The sequence below is a fragment of the Ursus arctos genome, unplaced genomic scaffold (assembly GCF_023065955.2).
Source record: "Ursus arctos isolate Adak ecotype North America unplaced genomic scaffold, UrsArc2.0 scaffold_2, whole genome shotgun sequence".
In the NCBI taxonomy this organism is placed as follows: Eukaryota; Metazoa; Chordata; class Mammalia; order Carnivora; family Ursidae; genus Ursus; species Ursus arctos.
Genome location: NW_026622874.1, coordinates 6,043,765 through 6,065,956, shown reverse-complemented (window position 1 = coordinate 6,065,956; position 22,192 = coordinate 6,043,765). Strand labels below are relative to the sequence as shown.

General features: G+C 37.1%; 1 protein-coding gene across 14 annotated transcripts in view; it reads right to left on the bottom strand.

Moving 5' to 3' along the window:
- The window catches only part of CDC42BPA (CDC42 binding protein kinase alpha), a 309,574-nt gene that overhangs the window by 90,447 nt on the left and 196,935 nt on the right, over nt 1-22,192 (bottom strand). For all 14 annotated transcript variants that reach the window (XM_057314949.1, XM_057314950.1, XM_044387983.3 and 11 more), the window contains one exon: nt 7,696-7,943. In XM_057314949.1, coding sequence (XP_057170932.1) covers nt 7,696-7,943 — 248 coding nt within the window. The remainder of the gene's footprint in view (nt 1-7,695; nt 7,944-22,192) is intronic.

The window sequence follows — 22,192 nt, the reverse complement described above, 5'->3', positions numbered from 1 at the left end:
GAAGAAACAAAAAATCTGACAGGCCAATTACTAGTAACAAAATTGAATCAGTAATCAAAACACTTCCCCAAAAATAAAAGTCCAGGACCAGATGGCTTAGCATGTGAATTCCACCAGACATTTAAAGAAGAGTTAATACCTAACTCTTCTCTGTTATAAAAAATAGAAGAGGACAGAAATTTTCCAAACACATTCTATAAGGCCAGCATTACCCCGATACCAAAACCAAAGACACTACAAAAAAGAGAACTACAGGCCAATACCCCTGATGAACATGGTTATAAAAATGTTCAACAGGGGCGCCTGGGTGGCACAGTGGTTAAGCGTCTGCCTTCGGCTCAGGGCGTGATCCTGGCGTTTTGGGATCGAGCCCCGCGTCAGGCTCCTCCACTATGAGCCTGCTTCTTCCTCTCCCACTCCCCCTGCTTGTGTTCCCTCTCTCGCTGGCTGTCTCTATCTCTGTCAAATAAATAAATAAAATCTTAAAAAAAAAATGTTCAACAAAATAGCAGCAAACCACATTCAACAATACATTAAAAGGATCATTCACCATGATCAAGTAGGATTTAGTCTGGAATGTAAGGATGGTTCCATATACACAAATCAATCAACATCATACACCACATCAAGAAAATGAAGGATAAAAATTGTATAATCATCTCAAAAGATGCAGAAAAAGCATGTGACAAAATTCAACTTTCTATTCATGCTAAGCCCCTCAACAAACTGGATTTAGAGGGAACACACCTCAACATAATAAAGGCCATCTATGAAAACCCCACAGCTAACATCCTCCATAGAGGGAAAAAACTGAGAGCTTTCCCTGTAAGGTCAGAAACAAGACAAAGGGGGCGCCTGGCTCAGTTGTTGAGTGTCTGCCTTTGGCTCAGGGCGTGATCCTGGTGTCCTGGGATCAGGCCTGCATCGGGCTCCCTACTGGGAGCCTGCTTCCTCCTCTCCCACTCCCCCTACTTGTGTTCCCTCTCTCGCTGGCTGTCTCTCTGTCAAATAAATAAATAAAATCTTAACCAAAAAAAAACAAAAAAAGAAACAAGACAAGGATGTCCACTCTTACCACTTTGTTTCAACATAGTACTGGAAGTTGTAGCCACAGCAAACAAAGAAAAAAAAGTACCCAGAAATTGGTAGCATTTCATTAATACACTAATAACAAAGTAGGAGGAGGAGAAATTAAGAAAACAATTGCATTTACAATCACACCAAAAAGAATAAATAAAATAGCTAGTAATAAACTTAACCAAGCTGGTGAAAGACCTGTACTCTGAAAACTATGAATGAAACTGAAGATGATGCAAACAAATGGAAAGACAGTCCATGCTCATGGACTGGAAGAATTAATATTGCTGAAATGTCCATACTAACCAATCTACAGATTCAGTGCAATACCCACGAAAGTGGCAACAGCATTTTTCACAGAACTAGAACATGTAATACTAATATTTGTATGGCACCACAAAAGACCCCAAGCAGCCAAAGCAATCTTGAGGAAGAAGAACAAAGCTGGAGGCATACTACAAGATTTCAAGATATACTACAAAGTTGTAGAAATTAAAGCAGTAACATACTGACACAAAAATAAACACATGGATCAATGGAACAGAGACCCCAGAAATAAACCCACACATAGATGATCAATTCATCTATGATAAAGGAGGCAGGAATATACAATGGGGAAAAGACAGTCTCCAGTAAATGGTGCTGGGAAAACTGGACAGCCACATGCAAAAGAATGAAGCTGGACTACTTTCCCACACCATACATAAAAATAAACTCAAAATGGATTATAGATTAAATGTGAGACCTGATAAAATTCCCAGAAAAGAACACAGGCAGTAATTTCTCTGACATTGGCCACAGCAATATTTTTTTAGATATGCCTCCTAAGACAAGGGAAACAAAAGCAAAAAAAACCCAAAAATAAAAAAAAAAAAACTGTTGGGAGTACATCAAAATAAAAAACTTGCACAGTGAAGGAAACCATCATCAAAACTAAAAGGCAACCTACTGAATGGGAGAAGATATTTGCAAATGACATATCCAATAAGGGGTTAATATCCAAAACATACAAAGAACGTACACAAGTCAACACCAAAAAAACCAAGTAATCCAATTAAAAAATGGGACGAGGACCTGAATAGACATTTTTCTAAAGACAACATACAGATGGCCAACAGACACATGAAAAGATGCTTAACATCACTGATCATCAGGGAAATGCAAGTCAAAACCACAATGAGATATCACCTCACACCTGTCAGAATGGCTAACAATAAAAAAGACAAGAAATAAGTGTTGGCAAGGATGTGGAAAAAAAAAAAAAGGAACCCTCGTGCACTGCTGGTGGGAACGCAAAATGGTGCAGCCATAGAGGAAAACAGTATGGAGGTGCCTCAAAAAATTAAAAATAGAAACACCATATGATCCAGTAATTCCACTATTGGGTATTTACCTGAGGAAAATGAAAACACTAATTTGAAAAGATATATGCACCGTTATGTTTACTGCAGCATTATTTACAAAGCGAAGATATGGAAGCAACCTAAGTGCCCATCAATAGGCAAATGGATAAGGACGATGTGGTATATACACACACAACGGGCTACTACACAGCTGTAAAAAGGGATGAGATCTTGCCATTTGTGGTAACATGAATGGGCATAAAGGGTATTAAGCCAAGTGAAAGAAGCCAGACCTAAAAAGACAAACAACATATGATTTCATTCACATGTAGAATCTAAGAAACAAAACAAATGAACAAACAAATGAAAAGTGGAATCAGACCCATAAACACAGAGAACTGATGATTGCCAGAAGGGGCGTGGAGGATGGGCAAAATGGGCCAGGCAGAGTGGGAGGTGCAGGATTCCAGTTACGGAATGAATAAGACATAGAAATAAAAGGCACAGCCTAGGGAATCGAGTCAATGATACTGAAATGGCCATACAGTGATGGTAGCTACACTGCTGAGAACAGCATAACCTGTAGAGAAGGTGAATCACCATGTTCTACACCTGAAACTAAGGTAACACTGTGTGTCAACTTACACTCAATAAAAAAAAATTTTTTTTTAAAGAGGCTTATATCTTAGCAGTAACTGAAATTCAGCGTGGATCTGTTCTGGGTAATTTCATATGGTTGATTTCAAGTCAACAAAGAACTTAAATAATGGCTAATTTTATTTTATTTTTTTTTAAGATTTTATTTATTTATTTGACAGAAAGATAGCCAGTGAGAGAGGGAACACAGGCAGGGGGAGTGAGAGAGGAAGAAGCAGGCTCCCAGCGGAGGAGCCTGATGTGGGGCTCGATCCCAGGACTCCGGGATCATGCCCTGAGCCGAAAGCAGACGCATAACGACTGAGCCACCCAGGCGCCCCTTAAGTAATGGCTAATTTTAAACACGTAATCTTAAAAACCTCTTACATCACTATATTAGCGAATATAAATGAAATTATAATCTAAATTATAAATTCTGGGAAAACAGATCATCCTGTGTACGGGCAAACATGCACTTTAAAAAAATTATCAAAAGTCAAAAGTTAGTTATGTTTGCATCCCAATGTTTATAGAGAATGTTCACAATGGCCAAAATATGGGAAGAGCCCAGATGTCCATCGATGGATGAATGGATAAAGAAGATGTGTGTACACACACACACACACACACACACACACACACACACAAACAGGAATATTACTCACCCATCAGAAAGAAATGAAATCTTGCTGTCTGCAATGATGTGGATGGAGTTGGAGTGTATTATTATACTAAGCAAAATAAGTCAGTCAGAGGAAGACAAATACCATATGATTTCACTAATATGTGGAATTTAAGAAACAAAACAGAGGATCATAGGGCAAAGGAAGAAAAAATAAAAGATGAAAACAGAGGAGACAAACCATAAGAGACTGTTAATTAGACTGATGGTTGCTGGAGGGGAGAGGGTGGGGGGAAGGGGTAGCTGGGTGATGGGCATTAAGGAGGGCACGTGATGTGATGAGCACTGGGTGTTACATGCAACTGATGAATCACTGACCTCTACCTCTGAAACTAGTGATACGCTATATGTTAACTAACTTGAATTTAAATGAAATTTTAAAAATCATCTTTCTTGATTCAGAAGCAACTCCAAATAACAAACAACGACAAAAACTTGAAAAATTACCACGAAGCCTTTCAGAAAAATATGTACACAAATAAACGGAGTAAAATTTCTATGTAAAACTCTTCTTGTTTTTTCCTACCAGCACTAAACAAAGCTGAAGTCTCTTTCATACGCAAACAAAACGCACAAGCAATGTCATGCTTCGTTTGCCAATTCCCTGCCTTTCTATTCACAGGGAACCATCTGGAAGCCTTGATAGGGTGTTCTGTACCCACTCTCTCATCGCCTGTTTCTCACCACGCAAAATCTGGCTTCTGCCACGCCACCACCTCAAAAAGCTGTTCTCTCACAACTGGCCACGGTCCCGTTCCCACATCCAATCTACCCGCCACCTCTGACACCATCGCCCATTTCCTCCCTCTTGAAATGCCATCTTCTCTTGGCTTCAGTGATGCCACACTCTCTGATTTCTAGCCTCCATCTCTGTCCTTGTGGACTCCCCTCTTTCTGTCCTTCCCGTAAATGCCAATGCTCCCGGGTACTCCGTTCCAGAGCCCAACTTCTCTGTCTGCACCCTTCCCCTGAGCGGGCTCTGCACCACCTGAATCCAATTACCTGTTATGCTGATGAAGTCTGAATTTAATCAGAAGCTTTTCTGGGCTTGCTTACACTGCTGACTTGGTATCTCCACAAAGATGTCTCACCAAGCACCTCAAATTCACCATGCCCAGCTCAGGAGAGCTCCACACATAAACAAGGTCCTACCACCCTATTACCTTCCTCATACATTCTGCTTTCTCTTCTCTTTCTCTAGGTGAAAAGCACAGCTCAGCCCAAACCCTCCGCTTATACAACTGTTCAAGTATCCGGTTTCTGTACTGTTCTCTACCTGTTGGATAATTCCTATCAGATTACAAACATGGTGTTATCTCTCCTATCTAAAAACAGAAACAAAAGGCAAAATGACTTCTTTTGAGATCAATTTCCCCTCCAGCTACTGCTTCCTTGCACTGTTTTGCTTTTAAGAGATTCCAACTACTATTCTGTTTCTGCTCTCCAAGTCTTGGCTCCCACGGTGGGGTTTTTTGCCCTCTAGTTCCACTGAAATTGTTCTTATCAAAGTTACCAATGAGGCTCATATTGTTAAATTCAACTGTCACTGTTTGGACCTCATCTTACTTGATTCAGACCGCATCTCATGTAACATGTAGACAGATTTGATATGCTTTTATCACATGGCTTCCAGGACACCAAATCGGCCTGGTCTTCTTCCTATCATTCTTGGCTGTCCTCTTTGCTGTTTCTTCCTCATTTCCAAACTCCTAAAGACCCCAGGAGCACCCCAGGGTTCGGTGCTGGACCTCTTTTCTATCTCTATCAATCACTAAGTGATCTCACAGAGTCTCACTGTTTTAAATACCATGTGAATGATTAAATACTCCCAGGATTTTATCTCTGGGCCTAAAATCCAGGCTGATCTATTCAATGGCCTACTTGACATCTCCACGTGGGTGTCTAATAGGCACCTCAAACATAACCTGTTTAAAACGAGCTCCCGGTGACATCCCTATCCCAGACGTGCTTCCCCTGCACTGCTCCTCTCTAAATGGTAACTACAATCTCCTAACTGCTAAGGCCCAGAACCTCAGTATCATCCTTGATTCTTCCTCTTCCTTTCTCACTCCGTATCTAGTCCACCAGCAGAAACCAGTGTCTTTACTTTTAAGGAGTATCAGAATTCCAACACGTCTTACCACCACTTCTGCCTCTACCCTCGGCCAACCCACCACCCTCTTGGGCCTGGACTACTGTGATAGCCTTCTTAATCATTTCCATGCTTTTCTCTCATCGGAGTCAGACTGTTCTTAACCCAGTAGTCAGCGTAACCCTGTTAAAACACAACCCAGCATTAGTCAATTTTCCACTCAAAATCCTGCAGTACATCCCTGCCATGGTGTTATTCAGAGCAAATAACCAGAAGTTACCTGCCACAAAGCCTTGCGCCATCTGGCCCGGGTCCCTCTCATACTCCTCTCCTACTATGCTGTCCCCTTAAGTCTACCATGGCCATATTGGCCTCCTTATTATTATTTTTAATAGACTTTATTTTTTAGAAAAGTTTTAGGTTCATAGCAGAGATTTCGCACGGACCCCTGCCCCAAACACGGGTACAGCCTCTCCACAACAGCACCCCCACCAGAGCGGGCCATGTGCTTCCTCAGTGAACTTGCAGCAGACACATTGCCATCACTCCAACTCCACAGCTTATGTCAGGGTTTGGGCATGTGTTCAACGACACGCACCTACCTCACAGCATCGTGCAGAGTATACGCTGGCTGCCCTGGACAGCCTCCTAGACACCTCCATCCCCCCCGAGCCCCCACAACCACTGATCTTTATACTGTCTCCATGGTTTTGCCTTGTTATTTTTTTTAACAGACCGTTTGTGTAGAGCGTTCTCCTACGTCTGTAGAGATGCCTCCCTACTTTCTTCAGCCCTTACTTCAATTACCTCCTCAGCATAATTTCCCCAGACCAGTCTCTACAGACAATTTAATCACCCCCTCAATGCTTCATGGCCCCGTCCTGTGCTGTATTTTTTGTTCTTGGCATTTATCATAACCTAATATATTCTATATTTTATTTACTCGGTTTATAGCCTTTTACCTAAGTAAAGGAAAGCTCCGTAAGGACAGAGACTTTCTTTTTGTCTACCCACCACAATGTTCCCAGGGCCTCTAATAGTGCTTTACCCACCATGGGTCCTAAAAAACTTTTTGTTGAATGAATAGACTAAACCAAATAAACTTCGGCTTCCAACAGAAGTTGAGAATGACTATAGCATGTATTCAGCTGCCTAAAATCCAGAAACAGGAGCATCACTAGCAATTTCTCACATCGGGCCATATGGCACCTGGTTTCTGGCTGAGATCTTCTGAGCCCACACGCTTCCCTCCACCTTCACGGTCAGCACCTACAGTCCTACTCATCTCTCACGGCCAGGTTCCTACCTGCCATCTGCTCCCCTGAGTCCCACTCCACACAGAAGAGCGATCTTTCAAAACCACGACTACCACCCTGTCACCTGCTTTCAATGGCCTCCGCATGAAGTCCAAACTCCTTGCCCTCCTTCATGATCTTGCCTCTACTTCCCTCTGCAGACCCACTTCTCACCCTCTCATCTGTCTTTCTACGGCTCCACCATCGGGAACAGCCTTAGTCTTCTCAATGTGTCATGCTCCCCTTTACCTCTCCATCTTAGCACATCTGCTACTCTGTCTGGACACTCTTCCATAGTTAGATAATTTCTTATTTCTTTGGTCTTAACTGAGATATTTTGTCCAAAACACCCAGACATACTGAAGTTACCTTTTGTGCCCCTGCCTTTTGCCTGTACTTACACGATCCCATTTGCTGGCCAGTCAAGCTGTAGTATAATTTCCTGTTTACCGATCTGGGCTTTGGCTCCTTAGGACTGGGGTATGTGAACTGCCCGTGTCTCTGCAGCCGCTGACACACAACAGGCATTCATGAAATATTTATTAGAGGAGTAAATAACTTGATTCTTACCTCTCTCTCCTGTTTTTTTCCAATTTGTCTTTCAAAATCATAATTTCCTTGTTGAGAGCAAGTTGTTGGCCTTCTGAATCATGAAGTTCTTTCTTCAGATTTTTAATTTCATTTGCATGTATTCCTTCTCTTTTAGACAATTCTTCTTCATAAAAGATACTTTTCTTTTCTAAATCAGTCTTTAGTTTGGTTATCTCTTGCTGATGTTCTATGCTGCACAGTCCTGGTGAGTAACTAATCTGTTTTTGCTATAGAAGTAATAACAAAAAATTGGTTCATCTCTAAGAATAATAAAATATCAAATAACTTCTTTCTATAATACAAAGAACTGTTCATATAGCTGAGTATTATTTTTGTATATTATCACATCAACAATACTTTCTTTATTAAGGCTATTTACCTTTTGTCAGCCATATGTCGCAAACACTTTTCTTAGTATGTATTCCCTTTTTGTGCTGTGTTTTACAGCCTTCTTTACACCAAGATTATACACTTATCTGTAATTTCTGCTCACAGTTATGTAATTATTTGTTTATATTTAAATTTCTAATGTAGACACAACTATTGTTGGTGTATAGAGTCAGAAAAAATCTAACTGCATCCTATTTCTGATATAGAACCAATAAAGGATTATAAGTATGTTTGTGTCTTTAGAAGATTAAATGGGGGTAGAAAATGACAGAGCTAGAATGTACAAAAAGGAAAGAGAGGTGGCTTCTCCAATGGTCTGGGGAGAAAGACAAAGGTCTAAATCAAACGTCTTCACATCCACTAGAAAAAATGATAGGTTTCTTGGCATTTAGGTAGGGCATTAGGGATGAGAAATTTAGTTGGAAGCCAACTTCTTAGAAATTTGGATGAAATATAATCTCACTAATAAGGTGCAAGGAAAACACAAAGTCCAAAGCTTCTTTTGGACAGTGGCTAAAGGGTGAGCAGAAACATATGGAGATTATGCCTGTAAGACCTCCTGAGCTTTGGAACTTTTCCATTTACTTTGCTATATGCTATCTATTTTCCCAGGAGATCAACGATAAACTTTTAAAACCCAAAGAACCTATGGCTCTGTTTAGTGACAACAAGGAATCATGCTCTGGAGGACACTGTGTCCTTTTTTGAAAACAGTATTAAGGGCTGAAAAACTATTAAAAGAAGTTGATTTAAAGTTGAAAGAAAACTATCCTTACTTCTTCACACTTAAGTCATATACTTAAAAAAACAAAACAAAACAAAACACCAAAAACCAGAGACATCAATGGGGCTGGAGAACTGTGTCTGGGGTGTCCACTGTATTATTTAACCAATTGCTAAAGCAGCACTGATGGTGTGCCTACCACACACGGGACTCAGACTGTCCAGCATTTGGGGGCAGCCTGGCAAACAGCGCTCGCTGGAACCAGGAAGAGCCACAGAGAGTCCAACTCTGGCTCATGCGTCTCCAGAAAAATGAGGCCTAAATCGACATCAGTGGTCCTGACCACTTACCTCTACGGCTCTTTCATTTTTTTTCATCACCTAAAGAAGAATTTTAGTTTGCTGTTCTGGTTTGTATAGTTTGGCTATTGGGAAAGCAGCAGCATGCACTGACTTTCAAGCAGAAGAGACCCTGATATCAAAACCTAACAAAGATACCACCAGAACGAGTCATAGATTCAAGTCACTTGCTGATAAGGATGTAAAGAAAGTCAAATAAAATACTGATAAAATCAAACCATATGTAAAAAAGAACAATCTACCCCAAAAGAACAGGTCTTACTGCAGGTATTGAAGGTAATTTAATACTAGTAAACCTGTTAATAAATGTACAAAGATGGCATTATTTAATGGATTAAATGAAAATAAATGCATACGATAATCTCAGTAGGTGCCCATGCCCAAAACTATCTGAGAAAATCCAACACCCGTTCCAAATACTACTCTGAGTCCCACAATCAAACAAAACAAAGAACAGTAAAGTGATTCTCCTTTACCCATTTTCCAGCTATCAGACAAAATAATACCTACTGGTGAAACACCAGAAATACATGCAAGAGATTGAGGAATAATCACAAAAAGGGTGTCTGCCATTACTTCTTACTTCGTATTAGTTTTTAGATATTCTGTCTGAGCAAGTAACATGAGCAGTAGTTACAAGAAATGAATATTAGAAAGAAAAGTGATAAAAACCACTAAATTTCCATAAAATTGTTTGCCCATGAAATGTAAATAAATCCACTAAAAAGTGTTACAACTGATAAAGCTGTGTAAACCAACTACAGGTAAGATAAACACAAATCAACAATACTTCTGGGGAGCGGAACGGGCAATAATAAAACAGTAAAAAATTTCATTGTTAATAGCAAAAATAATCAAGAAAAATTATCAGAAACTAATACACGCACATGAGGAATAACAATAGTGAGTAACTTTTCTGAAGTATATGAAGACAGCATAAGTCTTTATAAAAGACAAAAAAGAAAGCCTTCAAACAATACAGAAAAATACCTACTACTTGAAAGATTAAATGGATAGGTATTGAATATTTCTCAAGTTATATTCCTTGTAAATATAACAAAACCAATATAGGTGATGGCACACAGGTGTTCCTTGTACATAGGAAAAATACACTTGTAAAAATGCCAAAGAAAATCCTGGGGGGGAAAAAGGAGTAACGAGGGAGAGAGAAGAATGTTCTTTTCAGATATTAAAACATACTATACAAATCTTTAATAAAGTCTCAGTGTAATTGAGCTCCATCCCCAAATAATTTTATTCAATATATCAGACGTCTTCAATCACAGAGGAAGGCAATGATTAGCTAATGGAATTGGAACCACCAATTCAGCAACAAAAGAACAAAACGAATCTCACAACATCCCATCTAGCAAAACAAATTCCAAGTAAGTTAGATTTAAATATATTTAGAAGTATATAGAAGTATAATTGACTAGAATTAAATATTTTGAAACCCAATGGAAACATCCAGGAAAGGCAGAATTACATACTTAACAAACTCTGAGAAAAGGACAAGCTAAGCTTTGAAGCAATAAAAGAAACACTAAGGAAAATAAGAACAAACCTCCTTTGATTTGAAAAGGAAGACCAAAATTAAAGGGCAAAAGACAAATGAATAGTTGTGGAAAAATGGAAGATAAAGTATCATTTTCGCTATGCAAAGAGTTTATATGAATCATAAGAGACACGTTCAGACTCTAAAATTAAAAAGCCAAATAACTTTAAGGAATAATTCACAAAGAAAAAATATGATTAATAAACAGTCTACTACTAAGACAAGAAACGCCTCTTACACTTGCAACAATTTGTGGTCTGCATCTTGTGCCTTAAAGTGACCTGACAATTTCATTTCTAGGTATCTGTTCTTAGAAATATCAAAAAAGCAATGCACAAAAGCGTTCATCGTAATGACAGTGTTGAAAAGTGAAACATAAATATTCAATAGTAGAGAACTGGATTAAGTGGACATCCCTCTATAATCATTAAAATTATGTGACAGTTACGTAATGAGCGTAAACGCTTGTATCACAATTTCATGTGAAAAATACATGTGTTAAGGGTTGAATGTGTCCCTCCAAAATTCATGTTAAAGCACTAACCACCAGTACCTCAGAATGTGATATTTTAAAATATGGTCTCAAATACTGCATGATCTGACTTATATGTGGAATCTAAAAAAGTCAAACTCTTAGGAGCAGAGGGTAAAAATGGTAGTTGCCAAGGGGGGAGCAGAGGAAATGGGAGAATGTTGGTGAACGGGTATAAAAATTTCACACAGGTAGGGTAAGTTCTGGAGATCTAAGGTAAAACAGGGTGACTAAAGTTAACAATACCATATTGTATACTTGAAATTTCTAAGAGGGTTGATCTGAACTGTTCTCAGCCAAAAAAGAAAAAAAGAAAAAGAAAAAAAGATAACTAAGTGACAGCATGAGGGGCATGTTAACTAGTTTGTTGTGGTACATATTTCACAACATACACATATATCTAGACATCACATTTTATACCTTAAATATATACAATTTAATATAATTTGTCAATTATATCTCAGTAAGGTTGGAAAAAAAGAAAATAAAGGTAGGGTCTTTACAGAGGTAGTTGACTTAAAATGAGGTCATTAGGGTGGGCCCTATGCCAATATAACGATGTCCTTATAAAAAGAAGAAATTTGGACTCACAGTCTTGCACACGGAGAAGGCAGAGATCCAGGTGAAACATTAGCCAAGGAATGCAACCATCAGAAGCCAACCCCCCAACACTGATTTCAGACATCTAGTTGCAATAATTGAGACAATAAATTCCAGTTTCTTAGGCCACCTCTTGTAGCAAATGATAAGAACTGAAAAGTTTTTTTTTTAAAGCAGCCTTACCGAGACATTATTCACATACCACACTATTCACCCATTTAAAGTGTACAATTCAATGGTTTATAGTTAATTTTAAGTAGTAAAATACATGTACCATAAAATTGTGCCATTTTAACCATTTTAAGTGTGGGATTCAGTAAGTATTAATTACATTCAGAATGTTGCACAACCACGACCGCTATGTATTTCCAAAATTTTTCATTATCCCAAAAAGAAATTCTCTAACCATTCAAGAATAACTCCCCATTACCCACTCTACCTGGCCCCTGGTAACCTCGATTCTACTTTTTATCTCAATGAATTTGCCTATCCCAGATATTTCATGCAAGCAGAATCGTACAGTTGTTCGTTTTGTCTGGCATCTTTCACTTAGCATAAAGTTTTCAAGATTCATCCATGTTGGACCAGGTATCAGAGAGTCACTCCTTTTGATGGCTGAGTGATACTCCATTGTATGTAAAAACCACATTCTGCTTCTATATCTGTTGATGGACACTTGAGCTGTTTCTACCTTTTGGCTACTGTAATAATGTTTCAAAGAACACTGGGGTAAAAAGTATCTGGTTGAGTCCCTGCTTATAATTCTTCAGGGTACAGACGTAGGAGTTGAATTGCTGGGTCATGTGGTAACTATGTTTACCTTTTGGAGGAACCACCAAGCTGTTTTCACATCCTTGCAAACACTTGCATTGTTCCTCCCCCACCCCCCAACAATCCATTTTAGCTATCCTAGTAGGTATGGAGTGATATCTCGAGGTTTTAACTTCATTTCCCTAATGACTAATGATGTTGAACATCTTTTTGTGGGCTTATGGGCTATTAAAATATCCTCTTTGGAGAAATGTCCATTCAAGTTACTTGCCCAATTTTTGGTTGGGTAGTTTGTCTTTTCGTTGTTCAATTTGTAGGGCTTGTCTATATTTTCTGGTTATCAAACTCTTACCAGATACTTGATTTGAAAATAATTTCTTCCATTTCCTTAAAAATGTCCTTTGATGCACTGCACACAAGTTTTTATTTTGATGAAGTCCAATTTATTAAAAATTTTTTTTCTTTATGCTTTCAGTGTTAAGAATCCATGCCATGGTCATGAATATTTACCCCAACGTTTTCTTCTAAGAGTTCTATGCTTATAGATTTTATATTTAGGTTGATCCATTTTGAGTAAATTGTTTTATATGATATGAGCTAGGGGCCCAAATTTGTTTGCATGTAGAAATACAGTTGTCCTGGCACATAAATTGAAGGGACTGTTCTTTCCTCACTGAACAGATTTAATACGATGTCAAAAGTCACTTAGCCATAGATGCAAAAGTTCACTTCTTGAGTCTGAAGTGGCTTGTGTTTCTATTCTTCTGCCAGTACCACACTCTTTCTGTTACTTTAACTTTGTAGTAACTTTTGAAACTGGTAAGTTTGAGTCCTCCAGTTCTATTTTTCTTTTTCACCACTGTTTGGTTGCTTGGGGCCACTTGCAATTCCGTATGAATTTCAGGATTATGTTTTCCACTTCTGCAAAAGGGGCTGTTGGAATTTTGCTAGGATTGTGATGAACCTGTATATCACTTGGGTAACATGGACATCTAAACAATATTAAGTCGTCCTAACCATACATGTGGGATGTCTTCCCATTTACTTATGTCTCCTTAAATAACTTTCAGCAATGTTCTGTAATTTTCATTATATAAGCCTTAAACCTTCCTGATTAAATTTATTCCAAGGAACTCTATTCTTTTAGCTCCTATCGTAACTGAAATCGCTTTCACAATTTCCTCTGTGGATTGTTCACTGCTGGCATACAGGAACACAACTACTTACACATGTTGGCTCTTGCAACCCTGGTGTTGTTTTCTAATTATTGAGTTTTAAAAGTTCTTTGTATAGTTTGCATAACAATCTTTCATTGGATAGGTCTGTAGTTTTTCACAGTCTGTGTCTCATCTTTTCATTCTCTTCGCAGTGTCTTGCAGAGCAGAAATGTTTACTTTCAATGGAGTCTAGCGTATCAATTCTTTATTTCATGAATTGTGCCTTTGGTGCTGTATGTAAGAAGTCACTGTCCTAGGTGATCTAGATCTTCTATGTAATCTCCTGGGAGTGTTACAATTTCATGTTTTTCATTTAGGTCTCTGATCCATTTTGAGTTCATTTTTGTAAAGGGTGTAAGTTCTATGTCTAGATTCATTCACTCATTCATTTGGTATGTGGATGTCTAGTTGTTCAGCACCATTTGTTGAAAAGACAATCTTTACTCCATTATATTGCCTCTATCCATTTGTTAAAAATAACTTATCTGTATATTCATTTGCCAGTACCACATGGTCTTGATTACTGCAGGTTGATGGTAAATACTAAAGTCAGGTAGTGTCAGTCTTCCAACTATGTTCTTTTCCTTCAGTATGGTATTGGCTATTCTAGGTCTTTTGTTTCTCCAGATAAACTTCAGGTTTAGTTTGATGAAATCCACAAAAGGACTTGCTGGGATTTTGACTGGGAATGCATTAAATCTACAGATCAAGATGGGAAGAACTGAATCTTAATGATATTGAATCATCCTATCCATGAACATGGAATATCTCCATTTATTTAGTTCTTCTTTGATTTCTTTTGTCAGCGTTTTGTAGTTTTCCCCATGTAGCTCTTATGCATATTTTATTATAATTATACCTAAGTATTTCAATTTTATGGGTACTAATATTAATAGTATTGAGTTTTAAATGTCAAATTCCACTTGTTCATGGCGGTTATACAGGAAAGTGTCTGGCTTTTGTAGTATTAACCTTGTATCCTGCAACCTTCCTATAATGGCTTATTAATTCCAGTTGTTTTGTCAACTTTTTTGATTCTCAATATAGATGATCATGTCATCCCTGAACAGACAGTTTTACATCTTCCTTCACAATCTGTATACCTCTTAAATTGTCTTGTCTTACTACATTAGCTAGGATATCCAATACAATGTTGAAAGGCAGTGGTGAAAGGTACATCTTCACCATGCTCTTGACCTTAGTGGGAAAGTGTCAAGTTTCTCACAAGTATGATGTTAGCTTATTTTCTGTTAAGATATTCTTTATCAGGTTTAGAAATTTATTGACAGTTTTAATCTTGAATAGATGTTGGATTCTATCAGATTTTTTTTTTGCATGAGATGATCATGTGATCTTTATTTTTTAGTCTATTGATGTGATACATGTTATTCATTGATTTTTGAATGTTGAACCAGCCTTGCGTACATGGGATAGAAATCCCAGTAGGGCATGGTGTGTAATTCTTATTACATATTGTTGGGATCAATTTATTAATATTTGGTTGGGGATTTTTGCATCTACGTCTATAAGACATGTTGGTCTGTGGCTCTTTTTTCATGCCTTTGTCCAGTTTTAGTATTAGTGTAATACTGGTGTCATAGAATGACTTAGTAAATATTCCCTCTGCTTCTGTTTTCTGAAAGAGATTGTAGAAAATTAGTATGACTTCTTCCTGACATGTTGTATAGTAATCACCAGTGAACATATCTGGGCCCGGTGCTTTTCTGGAAGGTTATTATTGATCCAATTTCTTTAATAGAATCCTTTTCAGATTATTTATTTCTTCTGTCATCTTTGGCAGCATGTGTCTTTCAAGGAACTGGTCCATTTCATCTAGGTTATCAAATTTGTGTGCACAAAGTTATTAACAGGATTCCTTTATTTTTGATGTACATGGGATATGCTGGGATGTTCCTTCTTTGATTTCTAATATTAGTAGTGTCTTCTCTCTTTTTTTGTTTTTGGTTTTATCTGTATTTTATTTTATAAAGGAGTTAATATAGCAGAAAGCACAGTATGCCAAATAGAGTAAGCACATTCTTTGCAAAAAGATTTACTACAGAAAAGAGAAGAAAACTGTAACGAGAAACTATAGTGTCAAGAGAAATGCAAATGTATGAAATAATTTAAACTATTATCTACAGGTAATCCCCTACTTTTCAAGTATCCAGGAAAGTTATTAAATTTACATAAAGTACTCACCCCTATGCTTATAAATTTGAAAATCTGAAAGACAATTTTACTGGAAAAATGAAAGTGAACCAAACTGTCTCAAAATGAATGAAAAATAAAATAAAGTATTAATAAAGCTACAGTATAACAAAGAACATGTTACAGAAGAATTCTTTCAAATTTCAAAAAGTTTATTTCCATGAGCACAAAAAAAGGGAAAGCTTCACTTTATATAAAGTTAATATAACTCTGAAACAAAACCCAACCAAAAGAGCATACAAGTAATAAAACCACAGACTCATCTCAGTATAAATTTAACAAAAAAACTTAATAAAATGTTAATCCTAATCCATTGCTGTATTGAAATTCTACCATTATATGAGCAACTGATTCCCAGAATGTAAGAACAGTTTAATGCTGGAAGGCTTGTTAATAAAATTACTCTCAAAAACAGATGAAAGGGATCTCTTTTTTTCTTAATTAGCCTGACAAAAGACTTACTGATTTTACTATCTTTTCAAAGAATAAGCTTTGATTTCATTGATTTTTTTTTTCCCCTACTGGTTTCCTGTTTTCAATTTAATCAATTTTGGTTCTAATTTTTATTATTTCTCTTCTTCTGTTTACTTCAGATTTATTTGCTTTTCTCTTTCTACTATCTAAAGTGAAAGCTAAGATTATTAATTTTAGGTCTTTTTTCTTATACATGCATACAATGCTATAAACTGCCCCTAAACACTGCTTTTACTATATGCCACAAATTTTAGTAAGTTAAACTTGTTTTCATTTCTACTTGGTTCAAAATATTTAAAAATTTCTCAAGACATTTTCTTTGACCCATGTGTTATTTAGAAGTTATTTAGAAATATTTTGGAATTGTTCCAGCTATATTTCTGGTGTTGACATCTAGTTTAATTCCACTGTGGTCTGAGAGCAGCCTTGTACGACTCCTAATCTCTTAAATTTCTTAAGGATTTGTTAAGGTTTGTTTTATGGACCAGAAAATGTGGTCTCTTTTGGTGGATGTTCTTTCCATGTGAACTTGAGAAGAATGCATATTCTGTTGCTATACGAAGTAGCCTGTAGATACGCCTATACCCATGTGATTGATGACGTTGCTGAGCTCGTCTATGTCCTTACTCATTTTATGCCTCCTGGATTCATTCATTTCTGAAACAGGGGTGTTGAAGTTTCCACCTGTAATAGTAGATTCATCTATTTTCCCTTGCAGTGCTATCAGTTTTTGCCTCACACATTTTGATACTGCATTGCTACACACCTACATGTTAAGTTTTGCATGTCTTTTTGAAGAATTGATTCCTTTATCATGCGATGGCATCATGTGATGCTCTTTTTATTCCTAAAAACTTTCCTTACTCTGAATTCTACTCTGAAATTAATATAGTAACTCCCACCTTCTTTCCATTGGTGTTAGCATGATATATCTTTCTTCATCCATTTACTTGTAATCTATACCTGCCTCTATATTTAAAGTGGACTTCCTGGATGCCTGGCTGGCTCAGATGGTTAAGCGTCTGCCTTCAGTTCAGGTCATGATCTCCAGGTACTGGGATTGAGCCCCACATTGGGCTCCCAGCTCAGCAGGGAGTCTGCTTTTCCCTCTCCCTCTGCCTCTCCTTCTGCTTGTGCTCTCTGTGTCTCTCTCTCTTTCTCAAACGAATAAAATCTTAAAAAAAAAAGTGGGCTTCTTAGAGACAACATACAGTTGGATATTTTTTGATCCATCTAACACAATCTCTGTTTTATAATTGATGTACTTCGCTGATATTCTAAGTGACTGTTGATATTTTTGGATTAATATCTACCATATTTGCTACTGCTTTCTATTTATTGCCTTTGTTCTTTATTCCTATTTTTATCTGCCACTCCTTTTCTGTCTGTTATGGTTTTAATTGAACAATTTATATGATTCCATTTTCTCTCTGTTCTGAAGATATCAGTTATGCTTATTTTTTAGTGGCTGTACTATAGTTTACAGTATCTATTTACAACCAATCCAAGTACACTTTCAAAATACATTCTCCCACTTCATGAGTAGTGCAAATACCTTAAAATGAAATAATCCTAATTCCTCCTCCCATCCTTTACATCATTGCTTTCATTCATTTCAGTTTTATACAAGCACATATAAGCATGTATGCATAATCAAAAGCATTATTATTTTGAACAAACTATTAGATTAAGAATAAGAAAAATAAAAGTTTTTATTTCTTTTATCTTTGCTTATTCCTTCTCTGATGCTTTTTCTTTATGTAGATACAAGTTTCTAACCTATATCATTTTCCTTCTCTCTCTAGAAAACCCCCCTTTAACATTTCTAGCATGGCAGGTTTACTGGCAACAAATTCCTTAAATTTTTTTCTCAGAAAGTATTTCTTCTTCACTTTAAGGATAATTTCATAGGGTACACACTCTAGGTTGATTTTTCTTTTTTCTATCAACACTTTAAATATTTCATTCCACTCCCTTCTTGTTTGCATGAGTTTCGGAGAAACAGGTGCAGTCCTTGTCTTATGTCCTTTGGGGTTTTTTGCTTTGGCTTTCAGGATTTTTCTTTACCTTTGACTTTCTGTAATTTGAAAATGGTATCTCTAGGTATAGTTCTTTGGGCATTTATCCTACTTGGTATTCTCTGACCTTCCTAGATCTGTGGTTTGGTGTCTGATACTAATTTGGGGGAAATTCTCAGTCATTACTGTTTCAAGTATTTCTTCTGTCCCTTTCTGTCTTCCTTCAAGTTCTGGTATTCCCATTAGATGTATGTTATAACTTTTATAGTTGCTCCACAGTATTTGGAGTATTCTTTTCCGTTTTTTTCCCCCAATCTTTTTTCTTTTTGTCTTTTAGTTTGGTCAGTTTCTATTTAGATATCCTTAAGCTCAGAAATTCTTTCCTCAGCTATGCCCAAGATCCAATAAGGTGTTCTTCATTCGTTCATTCATTCATTCTTTGATTCATTCATTTTTTATTTTAAGTAATCTCTACACCCAATATGGGGCTTGAACTCATGACCCCGAGGATCAAGAGCTGCATGCTCTTCGGACTGAGGCAGACAGGTGCCCAAAGACATTCTTCACTTCTGTTACGGTATTTTTTTTTTTTTTTAAGTCTAGCATTCCTTTTTGGTTCTTTCTTAGAATTTCCATCTCTCTTTTTACATTGTTCACTTATTCTTCCATGTTCTTCTCTACTTTCCCATTAGAGTCCTCAGCACATCAATCAATTGATCATAGTTTTAAATTCCTGATCTCATAATTTCAACATCTCTGCCATACCTGAGTCTGGTTTTGATGCTTGCTCTGTTTCCTCCAACTGTGTTTTCTGTCTTTCAGTGTATCTTATAATTTTTTTGTTGACAGGCGCACATGATGTGCTGAGTAAAAGGAACAGCTGTAAACAGGCTTCTAGTAATGTGGAGGTAAGTTGTGGGGAAAAGGGAAGTGTTCTACAGTCCTAGGATTAGGTATCAGTCTTTTACTGAGCTGGCGCCTCTGGAATAGAAATGTCAGACAACCTTATCAGCTATTCTCTACCCTTTAGTTTGGACAGGATCACCATAGCAGGTTGGGATTGGGTGTTTTTCTTCTCTTGAGACCACTGGGCTCTGTTAAACTCCAGCAAGTTCAGTTCTGGTTGAAGAGTTTCTCCTGAGGGCAGACCTTGTTAAGAGGAACAGGATACTCTGGCGTATGTTAAAATGGTTTCCCCTACTGTCAGTACAAGGGGATTTTTCTCTGATAGTCATTGTGAGAACCTGATAAGAGGTCCAGGAGCCAAAACTCACAGAAGCCCCCCAGTGACTGGATTCTCTAGAGATTTTTATACCTCAGGCCTGTCTACACTGAGCCTCCAACAATTTCTCAGTTGTAGTTCAGGTTTCCATACACTGGCACTGATTCCTACAAAGGTTTCTGCTCTGATAAGTTGGGATTCTCTGTATTTGTCTGTCAGTCTCCACAAATTGAGGGGCAGCAGCTTGTCCTGTGATGTCACTTCTCCTATAGGTATAAGAAGAGTTGTTGATTCTTCTATTTATTCTGCTTTTTATTTGTTCAAACATAGTGGCTTCCAAACTTCTTATATTATATGTTAGACTGGAAACTGGAAGTATTCTTTTGAATATTTTTATATAAAGGATTATGTGATTGGTGAACAGAGATAGTTTTACTGTTTCCTTTCCAGTTTGGATGCCTTTTATTTCTTTTTCTTGTCTAATTCCTCTGGCTAGATACTCCAGTAGAATATTACATGTGGTAATATTGGGTGGTAAAAATGGGCATCCTTGTCTCTTTCCCAATGTTAGGGAGAAAGCTTTTTTTTTTTTTTTTTTTTTTTTTTTTAAAGATTTTATTTATTTATTCGACAGAGATAGAGACAGCCAGCGAGAGAGAGGGCACACAAGCAGGGGGAGTGGGAGAGGAAGAAGCAGGCTCATAGCAGAAGAGCCTGATGTGGGGCTCGATCCCAGATCGCCGGGATCACGCCCTGAGCCGAAGGCAGACGCTTAACCGCTGTGCCACCCAGGCGCCCCTGGGAGAAAGCTTTTATTTGTTCAACATTGAATATGATGTTAACTGTGGGCTTGTCATAAATATCTTTGATCATGTTGAACATGTTTCCCCTCTATTCCTAGTTTTCTGGGAGTTCTTATTAGGAAAGAATGTTAGATTTTGTGAAATGACTTATGTGCTTCAATTAAGATAATCATTCCCCCTCCCAGGTCCTATTAATGTCATGTATTATATTGATTTATTTTTTTACATTGAACCACCCTTATATTCCTGAAATAAATCACTGTCATGGTGCATAATCTTTTTAATATGTTTTTGGACTTGGTTTGCCAGCATTTTGCTGGGGATTTATACATCTATATTCATTAGGAATGCTGGTCTATAATGTTCTTTTCTTGTAATGTTCTTAATACAGCTTTGGTATCAGGGTAATGCTGACCTTAAAGGATGAGTTGAGAAGTACTCCCTACTCTTGTCATCTTTGGAAGAGTCAAAGAGGGATTGGTGCTTGTTTTTCTTTAAACGTTTGCTTCATTTCATTAGTGAAAGCATCTGGCCCTGGACTTTTGTCATGAGTCTTCTCATTACTGATTACATCTTTTCACTTGTTATATGTCTGTTGAAATGTTCAATTTTTTTCTTGAGTCGTCTTAAGTAATTTGTGTGCTTTTAGCTAACAGTTTGTCAATTTTGTTGATATTTCAAAAAAATCAACTTTTGGTTTCATTCTCGTTATTATTTTTCTATTCTCATTTTATTTAACTCTGCTCTAATCTTGATTAGTTCCTTCCTTCTGCTAGCTTTAAGTTTCCTTTGCTCTTATTTTTCTAGTTCTGTAAGATATAAAATTAAGTAACTGATTTGAGACCTTTCTTCTTTTTTAAATGTAGTTATTTACAGCTATAAATCTCCCTCTGAGCACTGCCTCCACTGCATCCAGTGTGGTGTTTTCATTTGATTCCTCTGTAGGTTTTTTTCTAATTTCTCTTGATTTCTTCTTTGATCCACTAATTAAGAGTACCTTATTTTATTTCCACATATTTTTAAATATTCCAGTTGTCCTTATGTTACTGATTTTTGGCTTCATTCTATTGTGGCTAGAGAAGATACTTTGCATGATTTCAATCTTCTTACATTTTTAAGACTAGTTTTGTAGTCTAACATTTGGCCTATCCTGGAGAATATACCATGTGCACTTGAGAAGAATGTGTGTTCTGCTGTGTTGAGTGGAAGGTCTAGTTGGTTATACTGTTGTTCAAGACCTTTTTATCCTTATTGATCTTCTGTCTATATGTTCTATACATTACTGGAAATGGGATATTGAATTTTCTGTTATTCAAGAATTATTTCTCCCTTCAATTCTTTTGAAAAGTATTCCTAGTGAACTGAAGATTCCTACAGCCTTTTAGAATGGCCAAGATAGGTTTCAAAACCAATTCAAAATAGATTTACAAGAAATTAAACCAAGAAATTCCAGTTTTGGAAAATATCCTCAAGAAATGATAGTATAATAACCACAGTCAACACTTACTGAGCCTTTACTTTCTGCCAAGCCCTGGGCAAAGCATTTTAAATGCGTTAATACATTTAAATTTATAAACGATACAAGAGATTATGAGTGTTT